The 19710-nt window shown below is 35.4% G+C and overlaps 2 protein-coding genes across 4 annotated transcripts; one reads left to right on the forward strand and one right to left on the reverse strand.

The window, feature by feature from the left end:
• The first annotated feature begins 3554 nt into the window (after positions 1 to 3554).
• LOC143221733 (retinol dehydrogenase 12) lies at positions 3555 to 7844 on the forward strand. 3 transcript variants are annotated; one of them, XM_076447201.1, is made up of 5 exons: positions 3555 to 3675; positions 4151 to 4386; positions 4734 to 4969; positions 5430 to 5727; positions 5985 to 7844. In XM_076447201.1, the coding sequence occupies exons 2-5, from the start codon at positions 4210 to 4212 to the stop codon at positions 6222 to 6224; spliced, it is 951 nt and encodes a 316-aa protein (XP_076303316.1). In that variant the 5' UTR covers positions 3555 to 3675; positions 4151 to 4209; the 3' UTR covers positions 6225 to 7844. The 3 variants fall into 3 exon arrangements, with proteins under 3 accessions (XP_076303316.1, XP_076303317.1, XP_076303315.1); XM_076447202.1 differs by lacking the exon at positions 3555 to 3675 and adding an exon at positions 3679 to 3793; XM_076447200.1 differs by lacking the exon at positions 3555 to 3675 and having other exon boundaries at positions 3682 to 4386.
• A 543-nt stretch (positions 7845 to 8387) lies between these two features.
• On the reverse strand, positions 8388 to 12878 carry Uvrag (UV-resistance associated gene). The gene is made up of 10 exons (XM_076447199.1): positions 12642 to 12878; positions 12203 to 12314; positions 11889 to 12093; positions 11153 to 11740; positions 10900 to 11072; positions 10590 to 10816; positions 10345 to 10515; positions 9272 to 10216; positions 9120 to 9192; positions 8388 to 9042 (listed from the first exon to the last, which is right to left on the reverse strand). The coding sequence occupies exons 2-10, from the start codon at positions 12305 to 12307 to the stop codon at positions 8884 to 8886; spliced, it is 2646 nt and encodes an 881-aa protein (XP_076303314.1). The 5' UTR covers positions 12308 to 12314; positions 12642 to 12878; the 3' UTR covers positions 8388 to 8883.
• Between the last annotated feature and the right edge of the window lie 6832 nt (positions 12879 to 19710).

The following is a 19710-nucleotide window of genomic DNA, read 5'->3' on the forward strand; positions in this document are numbered from 1 at the left end:
TGAGATTCACATAGACGTTCCATGCAATGAGATTTTCGATCAAGAATTCTGAATTACCGACGTTGTCAGAAAGTGCCCCATTGTTGTAGAGGTCACTACCTGGATTGAACAGGCATGAACTATATAATACTGCACACCATTCGGGATCCCCATTTTGCAACAGTGTCCAGAAAGATTAATTCTTATCAGGGAGTTCTTATAATATTGTCGTCTTCAAAACATGTAATAAGACAATATTTCAAGTAATTTATAAAATTGGTATAACGTGCAAAATATTTACTTCCATACTTTTGTAACACTGTCAAACAATCAATTGTGTTTTATATTTTTTTATTGTGATGTTGTAATCATTACGAGTGTCGCATATTTAAAGTTCTGAACGGCTTTCTCTCGTTCTCTCTTGGTTAGTTTTGTTTACACGAATTAATTTTGTGGGGTTAAATATACCTACATGAATTGATGTGCAGAAAATTAGTGACACTATATCGTCGTATACCAAACTCTTAGGAGAAATGATTTTAATCGATGGCAAAAACAACATCGAATTGGAACAACGGTATCGTAAACACAAAGTGTTGTTTGGTACACTGAATTATATTATATACACATAATCTGATGACTGGATCAATTATTGCTAAGATTTCGTAAATACGTATATAATTCTAGTTTATTTTCAGCTAGAATTATTTCCTCGTAAAGATAAAGATATATATATAAAACAGTAACTAATATATATATATATATAAATAAATAAATAACATTTATTCCAAGTCACTGCAACGGCTACATAAAATAGTACGTCTATGTATAGAGTGTATATGGCAAATGTGTACTTGACAGTTGTCGCATACAGAACTGTACTTGTTGTCGTTGCCGATGCAAATGTAGCATCTTGAACGCTTACGAGGCTCCGATATTGGAATTGTTTTGACTATTTTTCTACCGGTCGCTTCTATAGCATTTACAATATATTTGTGAAACGTTATTTCGCGGTTCTCGAATTGTATTGCACGTCTTTCTATATTATTACTAACTAATTTCCTCGATAGTTCCTCCAAGAAAATCTTTCTTTTCGTTTTCAACGTATTATTACATTCCCACGTTGGATATTTAGTAACCCATATCACAAATGCGTTGTACGCGGCAATATCCACGTAGTGCATGAAAAGCAATAATGGCCATCGACGCGTGGATCGTCTGCAAGAATATTCTTTAACTAATTTATCAAAAACGTCCACGCTAGTTTTCGTCGAATTGTAAAAATTAATTATATCCGGTTGGTAATTCTGTTCCGGTTTTGAAATGTTTAGTTCGTGGTGTAAACTGGATAACAACACAACACACTTCCGGGGCTTTGGTACATAGGAAACTAGGGTTAAATTGTGAGTAAATAAAAATTGCGAAGAGAATTGTTGTCGGTCCCGCGTTTGCGTGAGTATTTTCGGTAGATCTGATCTACTTTTACGCACGGTTCCTACAAGAAAAATTTTATTTTCTAACAACTCCTCAGCCAAACTAATGTCCGTAAAACTATTATCCGTCGTTATTGTCCGATTCGAGTTTTTCCAGAAATCGGTTAACTGTTTAACGATATTATGCCCGTGCTGATTGTCCGAAACGTTTCCACTTTTACCTAAATATACATCCATGTTACAACAATAAAACGTTCTTGCATCACAAAGAGTTCTTATTTTAATTCCACAGTTCCCAGACTTGTTAGGCATGTACACCTTAAAAGGACAGCGTCCCCGAAATCCGACCAATTGTTCGTTAACAGAACCAACACTTGATGCGGCATACGAGTCCCTGCAATTAGCTGTAAATGTGCTGGTAACATCTCGTAACGGGGCCAACTTATCGTGCGCTTTTCTTTCCTCCCGCGTTGCGGAATCATCGAAACGGATGTATTTCAATATATCTACAAATCTATCCCGGGACATGGTAGCTGCATAAAATGGTCGGGAAAATGCCTCGTTCTTTCTCCATAGGTCACGTTTCCTTTCGCGAGATTCTCTGAATCGTCCGGCGAGCAATAGAATCCCTAAAAATGCGTCCACCTCTATACTGTCCACTGGTTTCCATTTCTTACTGGGCGGTACACTCTCGTTCGCCTTCTTATTCGTATATAAAACGATAGTATCGATAATTTGTTCGTCGATGAACAATCGAAAACACTCGTCTATCGTTTGGACGTTCTCGCTCTTGCTTGTCAGCAAAAGTGTATGGTTTTGTAAAGAATTTTGAAATTCTGTTATGTTATTGTTATAGGGAGGAATATACCTCCAAATGCGTCCGGCTACGGTGTAATTTTTCGCATCCATATCCTCTTCGCATTCCGCCGCATCGAACTCGTCGGGTTCCGAGTCTTGTATTTCTAGCTCGGCATCACTGCACGTCGTACTCGCACCGTCCGACGAAACCTCATAATTACAAATATTTTCATCGTGAAGAAGTTGATAAAATACTGACAGGTCACTTGCAGATACTTCCGACATCGTGGGATAGTCGTCAATGCAATGACACGTTACGAAAAAAATATTAAGGAATGGGCTTTTCAGCGAAATCAATTTTCTTCTGCATCACACGAATCTTCCTTCCTTCGTCGGAGCGTTGTAGGTTACTACTATCGTCGTCGCCGTCGTAGATCTGTTGTTAAAAACGATCCTCACTCGATGGCTAACATAAACAGTTCTCTCACTGTGTGCGTTATCGTCTAAAGTCGTCGGGTCTCCGATGACTCAGCCTTAGGAGGGGTCAACACTGTTGCACCTCGGGCACGAACATCGGCGCGCGGATCATGCGCATCAGATATCGCCGTCCATACCAGTCCATACTGGCTCAATGTACGCTGTACCACGCTGTACGCTGAGAACACCACTTGACACCCTTAAAAAGGATCGTTTTTAATGACCGGACATGCCAGGGAGCTTAGTTTGTCAGTACCAAGGCTATATAGATGTCATAATACACGCGTGAATATTCACGAGGACATTGAACAAGTTTCAACAAGTTTAGAAAGGCAATCTTCCCTTATAAAGTACATATCTCCATTTAAAACCACTGACCAATACAATTTCTAAGTATATATACGTTCATGTATTAGATCAGTAATCATATCATTTTCTGAAAAATTGTGAAATGATGAAAGAACGTACTATATATGTAATAAATCGTAATTCCGAATGATAAGTGCGTTTTGCTTTTTTACGTTACGCGCTTTAACTTCTTTTATCTGAAGTTCCTTTTACTTTTTCTTTTCAAATTGAATAATATAATTTTGTAAAAATGTTTGTGCCAGTTCAAACTCACCCAACCATTTACTGTCCGACACTCATAGGGTTACAACAGGTTACGTGGGTTACAGGGATATGAACTGTAGTACGTCAAAGAATACCCTCAGAATATACATAAACATGCGTTCTCTATAAAGCAAAGTATCGCCTCATACTTGATAACATTTACGTTGATCGAATCCCTTATTGTTAATCTATTTAGTAAATAGCAATACTACATTAGAAAATGTTTTATTTCTTTTCGATGAAATTTAAAAAAAGACACAGCGACACAGCTTACATCCGAACAAATTGCAGCTGTATTCATGGAACACAACTTATATTTCGCGCATGTGCATTGGAAATTTGTTCTTGGAAAAAACGTCGGAGTTTTGCATTTGAGGTAATCCGTGCCAGTACCGATTATCTCAGTTTCGTTTCTATTTATATACCATACATATAATAAGTAATAAAGACACTGTGCCACACTACACTGTGCACTGTGCACTATTAGGGATTTGGTAAATAATTGTGTCATAACGAATATGTGACATTTGTTTATTATATCAAAATATTGCAGCGATGTAGCGATTTTCTGTCACACGTGTCTTATTCGTATGAAAATATAAATTGTAAACTATAACTATTTATTTAAATATTCAATTAAATCGTGTTGTAAATAAGGTTAACTTGATAATTGTGCGCGTAAAGAGTAAGAAAAACATGAGTGTGCATTAAAAAGGTTTTCATCTTATCGATTCATTGTATGCAAATACCTTTTTCATTTGAATACCTGCAGTGTAATACAACGCATGGAATAAACGATAGCTGACATTCAAACATGATTTCTACATGGTGCTATTATGTTTTGCCGGTAGTATTTTTGATTGGATTATTCCGAAAATGCCGCGAAGGCACATGGGGAAGATGCAAAAATATGGACAGTTTACACGGTCGAGTGTTTATTGTAACAGGTGCCAATTCTGGCATTGGTAAAGAAACCGTAAAGGAATTGGCAAGAAGAAAAGCTACAATTATTCTAGCCTGTAGAAGTTTACAAAATGCTCGGGATACCATATCTGACATACGTTCTAAGATACCTACTGGAGAATTAGTAAGTCAATTCTTTATTATTTTTTAATGATATACACTGCTGTGCGAAACAAAGAAGCACCAGCCATATTTAATAGAAAAGCGTAAAAAATCAAATAAGGACACAGTAAGTTTTGAAAAAGGATTCCGCTGTTTAATTGAATAGTTCTGAGAATATGTGTTATTGCGGATTATCTAATACTTTTTAAATACAATAAATCAATCATTGTACAATACAATTGCTACATAAAGATATTGTTTGTCATTATATCTTATAATTATACTGGGTGCTTCTTTATTTTGCACAGTAGTGTATGTGTTAATATCTAATATTATCGTATGAATAAGTACAATTATTCATTTTTGCAGATACCCATGAAATTGAATTTGGCATCGTTCTCGTCGATCAGAGACTTTGCTACAGAGGTGATAAAAAATTTTCCACAGATTCATGTGCTAATTAACAACGCGGGAGTATACGTTCCTTTCAAAGAACATGCTTCAACTGAAGAAGGCTTTGAAATTCATTTCGGAGTGAATCACTTAGGACACTTTCTACTTACAAATTTGCTCTTGGAAACGTTAAAACAAAATGCACCAAGCAGGTTTGTTGTGAATCAGTATTACAGTATTCTCTCCGTAACTGTGAAAACTTTGGCTCGGCATAGTCATAATTATAGGAGAGGTACTACATTCTTTATAGTCTTCCGAATGTACAGAAGGATAGCGATTGAAAAAGAAAGAGGGACTAAGGTTCAACTCTCTGTCTCACTTTCTCTTCCATCTTAATCGCCTATTACACAAGTAATTGTGATCGTAACTATATCATGTTTGGTGTCATTTTAATTAGAAAAATGAGATGAATATGAAGGTAAAACGTTCATAAAAGAAAATAAAAGATTAGAGAAGTTGTGCAATCTTTTGCTTCGCTTGTTCTAAGGAGATCCCTCTGTGATACAGATAAAATTTTAACTGTTACAGTAGAGATCTTTTTCACAGTTAAGGAGAGAATACCGTATTATGAATGAAATTTATCCTTAATTCATTAAAATTTATTCACGATAGGATCGTAATTGTGACATCAAAGTTATTTGAACATGGAAAAATAGACTTTCCAAATTTAAATGGCGATAAAGATTTGACAATTAAAGGACGCATGAATCCTGCTTACTGTAATTCAAAGTTAGCAAACACCTATTTTGGTATTGAACTTGCAAGAAGGACTACAAACCATGGTGTTAACATTTATATGGTATGTCCTGGTTTTACTTACACAGGACTGTTTAGAAATGTGAAAAGAAGTTGGTTTCATTACATTATTTTCTCACCTATTGCTTTCATGTTCTTACGTACAGCGAATCAGGTATTCTGAGCATTTATACTCAATGGATGTTATATAGTGTAGTTGTGAAAAAAAATTACTATAGTCAAAAGATTCTATTTAGCTATTTGAAGTACATCAATTTTGATGTATGTAATATTATACTGCTTTAATTATTGGTGAATCAATTGATGCCATCAGTTGAATATTGAATTTACAATTACACTGTACATAGTCCATAGCAAATATTTTTACAATGGACACTGATACTATTATTAATTTATATATTTATTATTCAGGGTGCCCAAACTGTATTGCATTGTGCAATAGAACCTTCTTTGTCTGAGGATACTGGTAATATTTACCGGGATTGTAAACGCTATATTTCAACAAAGAAATTAGATTCTGATGTAGCACTGCATTTGTGGAACGTTAGTGAAAAACTGGCTGGTATTAACAATGAATTACAAGATAAATCGGATACACAGTGTTCTACCACTGTTGATGCAAATTCTGAACACAAAGATGTTAAAGAATAAGAAAGAAGACTGTTGCACACCCGTGCAAAGAACCGAAGGTTTTAATTTCTAGCGATATCTTCTGATATTACAGTCAATTTGGTCTCTTAAACGTATTGTTTAGGATCAATTAATTTGTATCCTTTAAATGTTATTTGGGTACATGTTTTGATTAAAAGATTTTAAAATTTACAATTAGTCTTACCCGCAAATAGGCACTTAAAATAAATCTGAACTTGTCACTTCTGGTCTTAAAAGTCATGTCTAAAAATTTGAGAGATGATAACTTAAATGCTAGGATGTATGAATTATGATGTATGATGTATTATGATGTATGAATTGATAATTATAGATACATGAATATTCGTAACTACAGTTTGATATTAATCAATTAAAAAATAGATTCATTAATCAATTAACGAATTGTGATTGTCACTAAATTAGATATTCTTGTTAAATAATTTATAAGAGTATCGACAGCTTTAATTGGTAAAATTGCTGATGTATTAGAATTTCAGACGAGGAATAGGGTAAGCTATTACAAGTTTTCGCACATTCCACGACATTTGTACATTCGTCCACATGTCAATAATTCAAACAGCCTGTGATTTTAACGGCTTTTACATTACGAGAATTGTAAATTTTCCGAAAGCATTAAGATCAACTCGGGCTCAAGTAGCCAAATTTTTTACACTATTGTTATTTTACTATCTCAATGACTCTAACGATGTAAAATAACGAAAAATTTGTATTTTATGTAAGTGAAAGAATTGTAAAATACAAAAGCGAATAGGTGTGTTTACGAATGCGGAAAAAATGAAGAGCTAATATAATAGTATCGTACAAAATTTACAATACAGTGTAATACATAGAAATAATATTAATTACGAATATACAATATACGACAACAGATAAGCTTGTAATTCATTAATGAATTATATAAGCCCAAGACATTATGTATATTCATATTCATAAATATTAATTATTAACAACGCCTAAAGTATCTATAGTCGTCGTGTATGTTATTGTTCATTGTAATAATGAACGCAATAGTAAAATGGTAAAACAACTATTGTATTAGACAACAAACATACAATTAGCATACGGTGAGATACTCGTTATTAGCATCCAAAGTTTGCAACTATAAATCCAACTAAAAATACATCCAACTCGCTGTATCCTATACCTCGTCTATATCTAACATTTAATGCGGCTGTTGATGTCAATAAGACATGGAGATGAATATTTTGATGTGTATGTATTGTATATACATTAGTTTAATTTTTTTTATGTTTAGTGATCATTGAATATTTGTTCTGTGTATAAATATTGTAGTTTATTATAATATACATAGTAAAATTAAGAAATTATTGCCATAGATTTCGTAAAACATATAGTGACATATTTTTGTTTCCATTCTTACGAATAAAATATCACATATTGTATAGTTTTCTAAAACAATAGCTAGAATATATTTAAAATACCATAAATTCATAATTAAGTATCCACGGTAGCAGAAATAAAAAAAATTTGAATAGCTTAAATGACATTGAAATTTCCTTGAAGTGCCTTCCTATATATTGCGAAATATATCAAATATAAATAAACTGTTTTATCACCAATCTGTTAGTCACTGTTATTGCTTTTCATTTCATTGTTTATTAAATCACTGACATCTGTCAGTTTGATTTACGGCGTCTATTTCAAAGGAAATTTTTGTTATCATGCATTTACTATATCATTTCATATTTGTTATTACTTTTTTATATAACAAACTTACGAGTTTATACCGCAAAGATTGTGTGCTAACATTTTTGTCCGGCATTTTTTATTAAACAGTAAGAAAAACATATCATTGGAAATACTTGATTACATTGGACCAGCATATACGCTAATTAGTAATTTTATGATACATGTGTTCTTTCTAATCAGCAATTATTAATTAAAGTCATCCTTTCGTTCTACTTTGTTACAAATGTTATATAGAATGGTTTAGGTAAGTATTATGTGCATGATAATTGCAATATGATCTAACATTTTCGTTGGTCCTTCCATCTATACTTCGCACTGATTTTAGTGTTTTTTTTTTTAATAATTACGTGACAGCGCATATCTAAAAAGTATCGACAAAATCACATAGCATATAATGATTTTGACAAAATTATAGTAATCATACATGTAATCAATAATCAGTATCATGAAATTTTATTCTATAATAACCAGTACCATTAGTAGACCTACGAACTGTTCGATTACCGAAAATACTATGTTAATGATACTTGCATAAATCACTATACAATCGCATACGCGCCCGCGCGCACGCATGCAACTAGCCTTCACAGAGATATCACGTTAAATTATTCTTTTCAATTTTCAAAGAATTTGAAAATTAAGAAAAAAAATACAACTTTAAACATAATCAACAACATTATTATACTTCGCACTTCATTTTTTGTCTATATATATATGTTCCTTTACTATAGTAAAATTTACATATTAGTTTGCGTATTAGATTTGAATTTTAACAAGTAAGGTAAAAGTACTAGACTCCTGTTTAATAACGCAATAAATACTTTAATATTCTATGTGGGCCATGTATTGAATGTTTTGGGATCTGGTGCAGTTAGACATCAACTACTACAGCAATAACAGCGTCGCAGTATATTCTAGAATATAAATATTACAGTCGAGGTTTCATAACTTTAAAACTGGTTTGCTTGTTAGCTAAAGCTTCAGTACGTGCATATACATTTTCCGAACTACGTTTAATAATGTCTATATATTCGCTTGATGCTTGAAAATCACATTTCTGTGCTGATTGTGTTAATTCTGTTTCCAACTAAAATCATAGTAAACAATATTGCATAAATATTAAGAAGAATGGCAATTAAATCAATGGGATTTATATATACTTACTGTTAATTCCTTATTTGCATCGTTATGACACCAATTTTTAGAACGTAACGAGTCTACACTATCTTCCCTGTAACTTATAAAGAAGTCATAATTACTTTGTAATTTTTATGCTACAGTATATACTACAGTATTCCATTTCTGCGTATACTTACTTCGATTTCGAATTGTATTGTTTTTGCAATATAGCATCTTTGGATGTAAGATATTCTTCTGGATAACTACAAATAGAACTTGTTCTTTGTTTCTGTTCATTTCCTTCATAAGTACATGATATTATATCGTCTAAAGATAAACATGACTTAGTGAACTGTTCTTTGTTATGCGTCGAGGTTTCGATAGCAATCGCAGAACTTTCATGAATATTGTAACTTGCTTCGCCCGATGCCATTCCCGGATCATCGCAAACTTGTGAAACGTTTCCTATATTATATTCTATATTCTGTTTACTATTTTTTAGAGCACTATCTACAACATCATTAACATTCTTTAATACTTCACTAAATTCTTCAGATGCAGTTTTCTTGACTATATTATTATCATTTGAACTATCGTCCCCATTTTGACTACTAGTAAGTGCCATTTCACAACTACTTATAGAGTTCGAGCTTCTGTCTCTGACGCTTATCGAACCCTCCAAACTGTCTGTAGTATTAATTGATTTGGAAACTGATGTGGGTATCATTATTTCTATATTACTTTCTATTGCAATTGAATTATTTGCTTGACTACTGTCTTCGACATTTGTACCACTTATATTACTTAAAATAGCATCGTTTAAAGTTTCATTGCTACTATTACTTGACCTATATTTCGCTAGTACCAATGTTTTATTGTCTATGGCACTCTCTTCCGACTTGCAAATTCGTTTTGATTGACTGCTTAAAACGAGAGACTGTACAGGCTTATCTAGACCTTGATCCAAAGAAGATCCAAGAGAAGATTTTATACTCTTCAATTGACTCATAGACCTCGAGGATCGATGGCATTTTTCGAAAATTAACTTCTGAATAGGTGGTGTCAGCGGTACGTTTTGTTTTCCATTGCCGATATCGATATCCAGAGATGATGTAGAATATGTTCGTTTTGAATTATCCAAACTATAACACAAAGTTTTATAGTCATTTATATTATATTTATAGTCAAATTTTAATATTTTAACACGTCTGAGACGAAGCCGATATTGATATACCCTCTATAACGTGTTAATAATAATAGTATAACATACTGGGATTGATTTGGCCTAATGTTTATCAAGGTAACTAAGTTTGGAAGCGTTGCTCGTAAGTCTGTTGTTGGAAGGCCACAGTACCACCTCAACTGAGCTATGTTTTTGTTTAATAAATAAACTGCATAACGAAATTGTAATTTATCTTTACTACGAGCAAACAATGGAAATCTAGAAAAACAATTAATTTTATCGATCATATCATTTCAATGAAACTATAAAATTTATAGAAACAGAATACTTACTGTCTTTTATTGTCAGGTAAGTGATCTGTAATATGATCTATAACTTTACTACGTGATCCATAATGGATAATAGGATATCTAGTAGGTATGTTAAGAAAATTAGCAATCATTTGTGTGGCGTGTGCAACAAATCCCAATGCTACAGCTACTTCGGTATCATCTGACAATTCTAAATCTTCGCTATCTGGTAAATGTGCATTGTGTATTCTAAATGTTCCTTTTCCATCCTGCACGATAAAATTAATTAGTCACAATTACAGTACCCATACTAGTATATAGAGCATGAAATTTTTTAATGAATAATTCATACCTGGATTATAGGATATATTAAACTCAGTTCTGAAATTAATTGCCTTCTTCTACATGCAAGTTGGCTACATAATTGAACATATGTATCCCTTGTATCTACTTGATTCTGTCGCCACTCGTGTAATCTTTGTATATCTTTATTTAATACTCTATATTTTTCCATCAAATCTGAACCTATAATACATGTAAAAATATGTCAAATAAAATTAGATTTCAATATGTACAGTTAAAAATGTACAAATATCGTTTTTTACCATAGCCTTGATTTTCCTCCATAATAGTAGAATGTAACTGAGTCAACACTCTTAGTTCACTCATTTTCCTTGTTCTTTCCTGTTCTAATAATTTTGTTCTAAATCTGGCCATTTCTAATTCTTTGCGTATTTTCAATATCTCAGCTTTCTTCTCTCTATTCACTTTACGAGGTTGAAGTAATCTGTTTAACGAAGATTGCGAGTACTTTGGAGTATGGAAGTTATCTCCCGAAGCAATACGCATTCTTAGCGTTTGCACTGACTCCGTCTGTTGTTTTAGTGCCTGCATTTTATTTTTCAAACTACTAAGTTTACTCACAGTATAACTATCTCTTATTTCAGAATTGTTGACTTTTATATGTATATATCTTTTCAATTCAGGTGTTTCGACGAAGCAATACAATGGTGTAAAGTAACCACCATGAAATTGAAAAACTAGAGAATTTGCCTTCAGAACAGTTTCTAAATTATTTGGTAATTTCGGACCAATGTATGCCAAACCAGTGAAAGATATGCCCCATGTAAATACAGTTACATCAGTTGATGCGTTAACCACAATCGTTCTTTTCCATAGTCTTACAATTATCTCTGTTAAAGAATTTATAAATATTCTTTTTATATGCTTTATGAAATATAGTGTTACAGATATCAGTTTTATAATGTTGTTAATTATAATATTAGTTACATTGATAAACACATATTCACATTTAAGGTACTAACAGATTATAAAGCTCACCACTGGCAGTAGAATAATCGGTGGCATGTATATTCGATACGTCGAGACTTGACCATCTTGGATTGGCATTGTCAATCGCTTCGCTTGTGTACAAAGGAGATGACATGCTTGTTCTATGTAGCGTATAATAAAACGAACAAGGCCCGTCATGCATGTTTGGTTTTAAATTACATCCTATTATTTGTACAAGATTTCTAAGTCTCAACTGAAAATTATATCGCCCATAAAATGAATTAGTACATGAGTAAAATCTAACAAAATATGTTTTGTAAATATTATCTACTTAACGTACACAACATTTATTTCGAATTTACCTGCTGTGTAGCAAGAGGAAGCCAGGTTTTATATCGTGGTACAATACGAGGTTGTAAAGTTAAATCCAAGTCTCTAAGAAGGTTTCTTGTCTCCAAGACCTCCATTGTATACCTTCATAATATTGTGCAAGTAATATCATTAAAAAATAATACACGATAACATAGAAATGATTAAATAATATTTAGAATTATAATGTGCTTCCAGGTTATCTATATAGAGACGTAATTTACGTAAACAATAACAGATAATGTTGGATACAATTCTCCTCTTTCATAAAATATAAATCTTATCAAATGTATCTTTCAGTGATAAATATTCTTATTTATATGAACATTCTTTTCAAGACACTGTCATTTGATAAATTTTGACAGTTCATCGTATTGACACCTAAGTAAGTATGTATATACGTGTATTATATATATATATGTATTTCGATACTTCGTCAAGTTCTTTGACCAAACTTTCCAGGGCAGCCAAACATATAAATTTGAAGTTGCTTTAAGAAAATCCACTAGTGTTCACCACTCATCAACCATCATCAACCACTCATTGCCACTCATGACCACCCAGCCAACCAAAAATCTAAATTTGGTCGACCTCCTGTGCGCGCATATGCCGAGCTAGTGTCGACCGTAGGACCAGAGTTTGGACATGGGCATGAGGTCGGCATCAGGTCGGCACGAATCGGCCGATTGTGCCTTTGTGGCAGCACTGTCGCACTGATGTACCGCATGCCGAATATCGTTTTACAGGTGAAACAAACAATTCCAATGCCGCTTTTGCAAAATTCACATGTTTTTCTATAAGCGAGGGTGAAACTAATATCCTAATCGCGATATGGAGCAACAAAAAATGAGTATACACATTCGGAGCTAATATCCCGTACATTACTACCGGGCCGGTATATAAGAGAAATTGGCGAAACTCGGTCGCTACCCTCGATTTGTAACTAGAAAGGAACTAGAATCTTACTAGAAAAATGGCTCGAAACATGGGTTTGCGCGCTGTCGGTTTTCGTCCTTATTTGAGCAAAGTTTGGGCTGAGTGAGGGCTTATTCTAAAGAGGAAGGTTAAACACACTGCGCTCTGGTTACGAGGTTAACGAGATTATGTTTATAACTAATAATATGAGGGCCGAAAGTAGAGAAAAAGTCTAGGAAAATAACCAGCAGATTTCAATGCATTTTTCTGTCTCCAAAAGACTTTATGACTTATGAGATAACCAGAGCGCAGCGCGTTGAACCTTCCTCTTTAGAATGAGCCCTCACCCAGCCCAAACTTTGCTCAAATAAGGACAAAAACCGACAGCGCGCAGACCCACTTTTTCGATCGAAAATCTGGTAAGATTCTAGTTATTTGCTAGATATTTGCTATTTACTAGGATCTTACTAGATTTTGGGTCCGAAACCTGGGTCTGCGCGCTGTAGGTTTTTGTCCTTATTTGAGCAAAGTTTGGGCTGGGTGAGGGCTCATTCTAAAGAGGAAGGTTCAACGCGCTGCGCTCTGGTTATCTCATAAGTCATAAAGTCTTTTGGAGACAGAAAAATGCATTGAAATCTGCTGGTTATTTTCCTAGACTTTTTCTCTACTTTCGGCCCTCATATTATTAGTTATAAACATAATCTCGTTAACCTCGTAACCAGAGCGCAGTGTGTTTAACCTTCCTCTTTAGAATAAGCCCTCACTCAGCCCAAACTTTGCTCAAATAAGGACGAAAACCGACAGCGCGCAAACCCATGTTTCGAGCCATTTTTCTAGTAAGATTCTAGTTCCTTTCTAGTTACAAATCGAGGGTGGACTACCCCCTTAAGGGGCTAGTCTACCCTCGATTTGTAACTAGAAAATACCTAGAATCTTACTAGATTTTGGGTCGAAAATATGGGTTTCGTACTAAACGTTGTTTGACCTTATTAGAACAAATTGTGGGCTGTGTGAGGGCTCATTCGAAAGAGGAAGAATAGACGCAGCGCGCTTTTCTCACGAGGTTAACGAGATTATGTTAATAACTAATAATATGATGGCCCAAAGTCGAGAAAAAATCTAGGAAAAAATCCCGCAGATTTCAATGCATTTTCTGTCTCTAATAGACTCTTTTGACTTATGAGATGAGAAAAGCGCGCTGCGTTGAACCTTCCTCTTTCGAATGAGCCCTCACACAGCTCAAAATATGCTCGTATAAGGTCAAACAACGTTTAGTTCCGAACCCATTTTTTCGACCCAAAATCTAGTAAGATTCTAGTAAATAGCAAATATCTAGCAAATAACTAGAATCTTACTAGAAAGAATGGGTTCGGAACTAAACGTTGTTTGACCTTATACGAGCATATTTTGAGCTGGGTGAGGGCTCATTCTAAAGAGGAAGGTTCAACGCAGCGCGCTTTTCTCATCTCATAAGTCAAAAAAGTCTATTAGAGACAGAAAATGCATTGAAATCTGCGGGATTTTTTCCTAGATTTTTTCTCGACTTTGGGCCATCATATTATTAGTTATTAACATAATCTCGTTAACCTCGTGAGAAAAGCGCGCTGCGTCTATTCTTCCTCTTTCGAATGAGCCCTCACACTGCCCTCAATTTGTTCTAATAAGGTCAAACAACGTTTAGTACGAAACCCATATTTTCGACCCAAAATCTAGTAAGATTCTAGTAATTTTCTAGTTACAAATCGAGGGTAGACTACCCCCTTAAGGGGCTAGTCTACCCTCGATTTGTAACTAGAAAATACCTAGAATCTTACTAGATTTTGGGTCGAAAATATGGGTTTGCGGCCAGACGTTGATTGACCTTATTAGAACAAATTGTGGGCTGTGTGAGGGCTCATTCGAAAGAGGAAGGTTAGACGCAGCGCGCTTTTCTCACGAGGTTAACGAGATTATGTTTATATCTAATAATATGATGGCCCAAAGTAGAGAAAAAATCTAGGAAAAAATCCCGCAGATTTCAATGCATTTTCTGTCTCTAATAGACTTTTTTGGCTTATGAGATGAGAAAGGCGCGCTGCGTTGAACCTTCCTCTTTCGAATGAGCCCTCACACAGCCCACAATTTGTTCTAATAGGGTCAATCAACGTCTGGGCGCAGATCCATGTTTCGACCCATTTTTCTAGTAAGATTCTAGTAAATAGCAAATATCTAGCAAATAACTAGAATCCTACTAGAAAAATGGGTCGAAACATGGATCTGCGCCCAGACGTTGATTGACCCTATTAGAACAAATTGTGGGCTGTGTGAGGGCTCATTCGAAAGAGGAAGGTTCAACGCAGCGCGCCTTTCTCATCTCATAAGCCAAAAAAGTCTATTAGAGACAGAAAATGCATTGAAATCTGCGGGATTTTTTCCTAGATTTTTTCTCGACTTTGGGCCATCATATTATTAGATATAAACATAATCTCGTTAACCTCGTGAGAAAAGCGCGCTGCGTCTAACCTTCCTCTTTCGAATGAGCCCTCACACAGCCCACAATTTGTTCTAATAAGGTCAATCAACGTCTGGCCGCAAACCCATATTTTCGACCCAAAATCTAGTAAGATTCTAGTTCCTTTCTAGTTACAAATCGAGGGTAGACTAGCCCCTTAAGGGGGTAGTCTACCCTCGATTTGTAACTAGAAAATTACTAGAATCTTACTAGATTTTGGGTCGAAAATATGGGTTTCGTACTAAACGTTGTTTGACCTTATTAGAACAAATTGTGGGCTGTGTGAGGGCTCATTCGAAAGAGGAAGGTTAGACGCAGCGCGCTTTTCTCACGAGGTTAACGAGATTATGTTAATAATTAATAATATGAGGGCCCAAAGTAGAGAAAAAATCTAGGAAAAAAATCCGCAGATTTCAATGCATTTTCTGTCTCTAAAAGACTTTTTTGACTTATGAGATGAGATAAGCGCGCTGCGTTGAACCTTCCTCTTTAGAATGAGCCCTCACCCAGCTCAAAATATGCTCGTATAAGGTCAAACAACGTTTAGTTCCGAACCCATTCTTTCTAGTAAGATTCTAGTTATTTGCTAGATATTTGCTATTTACTAGAATCTTACTAGATTTTGGGTCGAAAAAATGGGTTCGGAACTAAACGTTGTTTGACCTTATACGAGCATATTTTGAGCTGGGTGAGGGCTCATTCTAAAGAGGAAGGTTCAACGCAGCGCGCTTTTCTCATCTCATAAGTCAAAAAAGTCTTTTAGAGACAGAAAATGCATTGAAATCTGCGGATTTTTTTCCTAGATTTTTTCTCTACTTTGGGCCCTCATATTATTAGTTATTAACATAATCTCGTTAACCTCGTGAGAAAAGCGCGCTGCGTCTATTCTTCCTCTTTCGAATGAGCCCTCACACAGCCCACAATTTGTTCTAATAAGGTCAAACAACGTTTAGTACGAAACCCATATTTTCGACCCAAAATCTAGTAAGATTCTAGTAATTTTCTAGTTACAAATCGAGGGTAGACTAGCCCCTTAAGGGGGTAGTCTACCCTCGATTTGTAACTAGAAAATACCTAGGATATTACTAGATTTTGGGTCGAAAATATGGGTTTCGTACTAAACGTTGTTTGACCTTATTAGAACAAATTGTGGGCTGTGTGAGGGCTCATTCGAAAGAGGAAGGTTAGACGCAGCGCGCTTTTCTCACGAGGTTAACGAGATTATGTTAATAACTAATAATATGAGGGCCCAAAGTAGAGAAAAAATCTAGGAAAAAAACCCGCAGATTTCAATGCATTTTCTGTCTCTAAAAGACTTTTTTGACTTATGAGATGAGAAAAGCGCGCTGCGTTGAACCTTCCTCTTTAGAATGAGCCCTCACCCAGCTCAAAATATGCTCGTATAAGGTCAAACAACGTTTAGTTCCGAACCCATTCTTTCTAGTAAGATTCTAGTTATTTGCTAGATATTTGCTATTTACTAGAATCTTACTAGATTTTGGGTCGAAAAAATGGGTTCGGAACTAAACGTTGTTTGACCCTATTAGAACAAATTGTGGGCTGTGTGAGGGCTCATTCGAAAGAGGAAGGTTCAACGCAGCGCGCTTTTCTCATCTCATAAGTCAAAAAAGTCTATTAGAGACAGAAAATGCATTGAAATCTGCGGGATTTTTTCCTAGATTTTTTCTCTACTTTGGGCCATCATATTATTAGTTATTAACATAATCTCGTTAACCTCGTGAGAAAAGCGCGCTGCGTCTAACCTTCCTCTTTCGAATGAGCCCTCACACAGCCCACAATTTGTTCTAATAAGGTCAAACAACGTTTAGTACGAAACCCATATTTTCGACCCAAAATCTAGTAATATCCTAGGTATTTTCTAGTTACAAATCGAGGGTAGACTAGCCCCTTAAGGGGGTAGTCCACCCTGGATTTGTAACTAGAAAATACCTAGAATATTACTAGAAAAATGGCTCGAAACATGGGTTTGCTGGTTTTCAGTTAGTGTCCTTATTTGAGCAAATTTTGGGCTGGGTGAGGGCTCATTCGAAAGAGGAAGGTTCACCGCAGGGGGCTCTGGTCATGAGGTTAACGAGAATATGTTTATATCTAATAATATTAGTGTCCAAAGTAGAGTAAACATCTAGGAAAAAAAACCAGCAGATTTCAATGCATTTTTCTGTCTCCAAAAGTCTTTTTGGCTGATGGGATGACCAGAGCCCCCTGCGGTGAACCTTCCTCTTTCGAATGAGCCCTCACCCAGCCCAAAATTTGCTCAAATGAGGACACTAACTGAAAACCAGCAAACCCATGTTTCGAGCCATTTTTCTAGTAAGATTCTAGTTATTTGCTAGATATTTGCTATTTACTAGGATCTTACTAGATTTTGGGTCGAAAACATGGGTTTCCTGGTTTTCAGTTAGTGTCCTCATTTGAGCAAATTTTGGGCTGGGTGAGGGCTCATTCGAAAGAGGAAGGTTCACCGCAGGGGGCTCTGGTCATCCCATCAGCCAAAAAGACTTTTGGAGACAGAAAAATGCATTGAAATCTGCTGGTTTTTTTTCCTAGATGTTTACTCTACTTTGGACACTAATATTATTAGATATAAACATATTCTCGTTAACCTCATGACCAGAGCCCCCTGCGGTGAACCTTCCTCTTTCGAATGAGCCCTCACCCAGCCCAAAATTTGCTCAAATAAGGACACTAACTGAAAACCAGCAAACCCATGTTTCGAGCCATTTTTCTAGTAATATTCTAGGTATTTTCTAGTTACAAATCCAGGGTGGACTACCCCCTTAAGGGGCTAGTCTACCCTCGATTTGTAACTAGAAAATTACTAGAATCTTACTAGATTTTGGGTCGAAAATATGGGTTTCGTACTAAACGTTGTTTGACCTTATTAGAACAAATTGTGGGCTGTGTGAGGGCTCATTCGAAAGAGGAAGAATAGACGCAGCGCGCTTTTCTCACGAGGTTAACGAGATTATGTTAATAACTAATAATATGATGGCCCAAAGTCGAGAAAAAATCTAGGAAAAAATCCCGTAGATTTCAATGCATTTTCTGTCTCTAATAGACTTTTTTGACTTATGAGATGAGAAAAGCGCGCTGCGTTGAACCTTCCTCTTTCGAATGAGCCCTCACACAGCTCAAAATATGCTCGTATAAGGTCAAACAACGTTTAGTTCCGAACCCATTTTTTCGACCCAAAATCTAGTAAGATTCTAGTAAATAGCAAATATCTAGCAAATAACTAGAATCTTACTAGAAAGAATGGGTTCGGAACTAAACGTTGTTTGACCTTATACGAGCATATTTTGAGCTGTGTGAGGGCTCATTCGAAAGAGGAAGGTTCAACGCAGCGCGCTTTTCTCATCTCATAAGTCAAAAAAGTCTATTAGAGACAGAAAATGCATTGAAATCTGCGGGATTTTTTCCTAGATTTTTTCTCGACTTTGGGCTATCATATTATTAGTTATTAACATAATCTCGTTAACCTCGTGAGAAAAGCGCGCTGCGTCTATTCTTCCTCTTTCGAATGAGCCCTCACACAGCCCACAATTTGTTCTAATAAGGTCAAACAACGTTTAGTACGAAACCCATATTTTCGACCCAAAATCTAGTAAGATTCTAGTAATTTTCTAGTTACAAATCGAGGGTAGACTAGCCCCTTAAGGGGGTAGTCTACCCTCGATTTGTAACTAGAAAATTACTAGAATCTTACTAGATTTTGGGTCGAAAATATGGGTTTGCGGCCAGACGTTGATTGACCTTATTAGAACAAATTGTGGGCTGTGTGAGGGCTCATTCGAAAGAGGAAGGTTAGACGCAGCGCGCTTTTCTCACGAGGTTAACGAGATTATGTTTATATCTAATAATATGATGGCCCAAAGTCGAGAAAAAATCTAGGAAAAAATCCCGCAGATTTCAATGCATTTTCTGTCTCTAATAGACTTTTTTGGCTTATGAGATGAGAAAGGCGCGCTGCGTTGAACCTTCCTCTTTCGAATGAGCCCTCACACAGCCCACAATTTGTTCTAATAGGGTCAATCAACGTCTGGGCGCAGATCCATGTTTCGACCCATTTTTCTA

This window comes from Lasioglossum baleicum, chromosome 3, assembly GCF_051020765.1.
Source record: "Lasioglossum baleicum chromosome 3, iyLasBale1, whole genome shotgun sequence".
Classification (NCBI taxonomy): Eukaryota; Metazoa; Arthropoda; class Insecta; order Hymenoptera; family Halictidae; genus Lasioglossum; species Lasioglossum baleicum.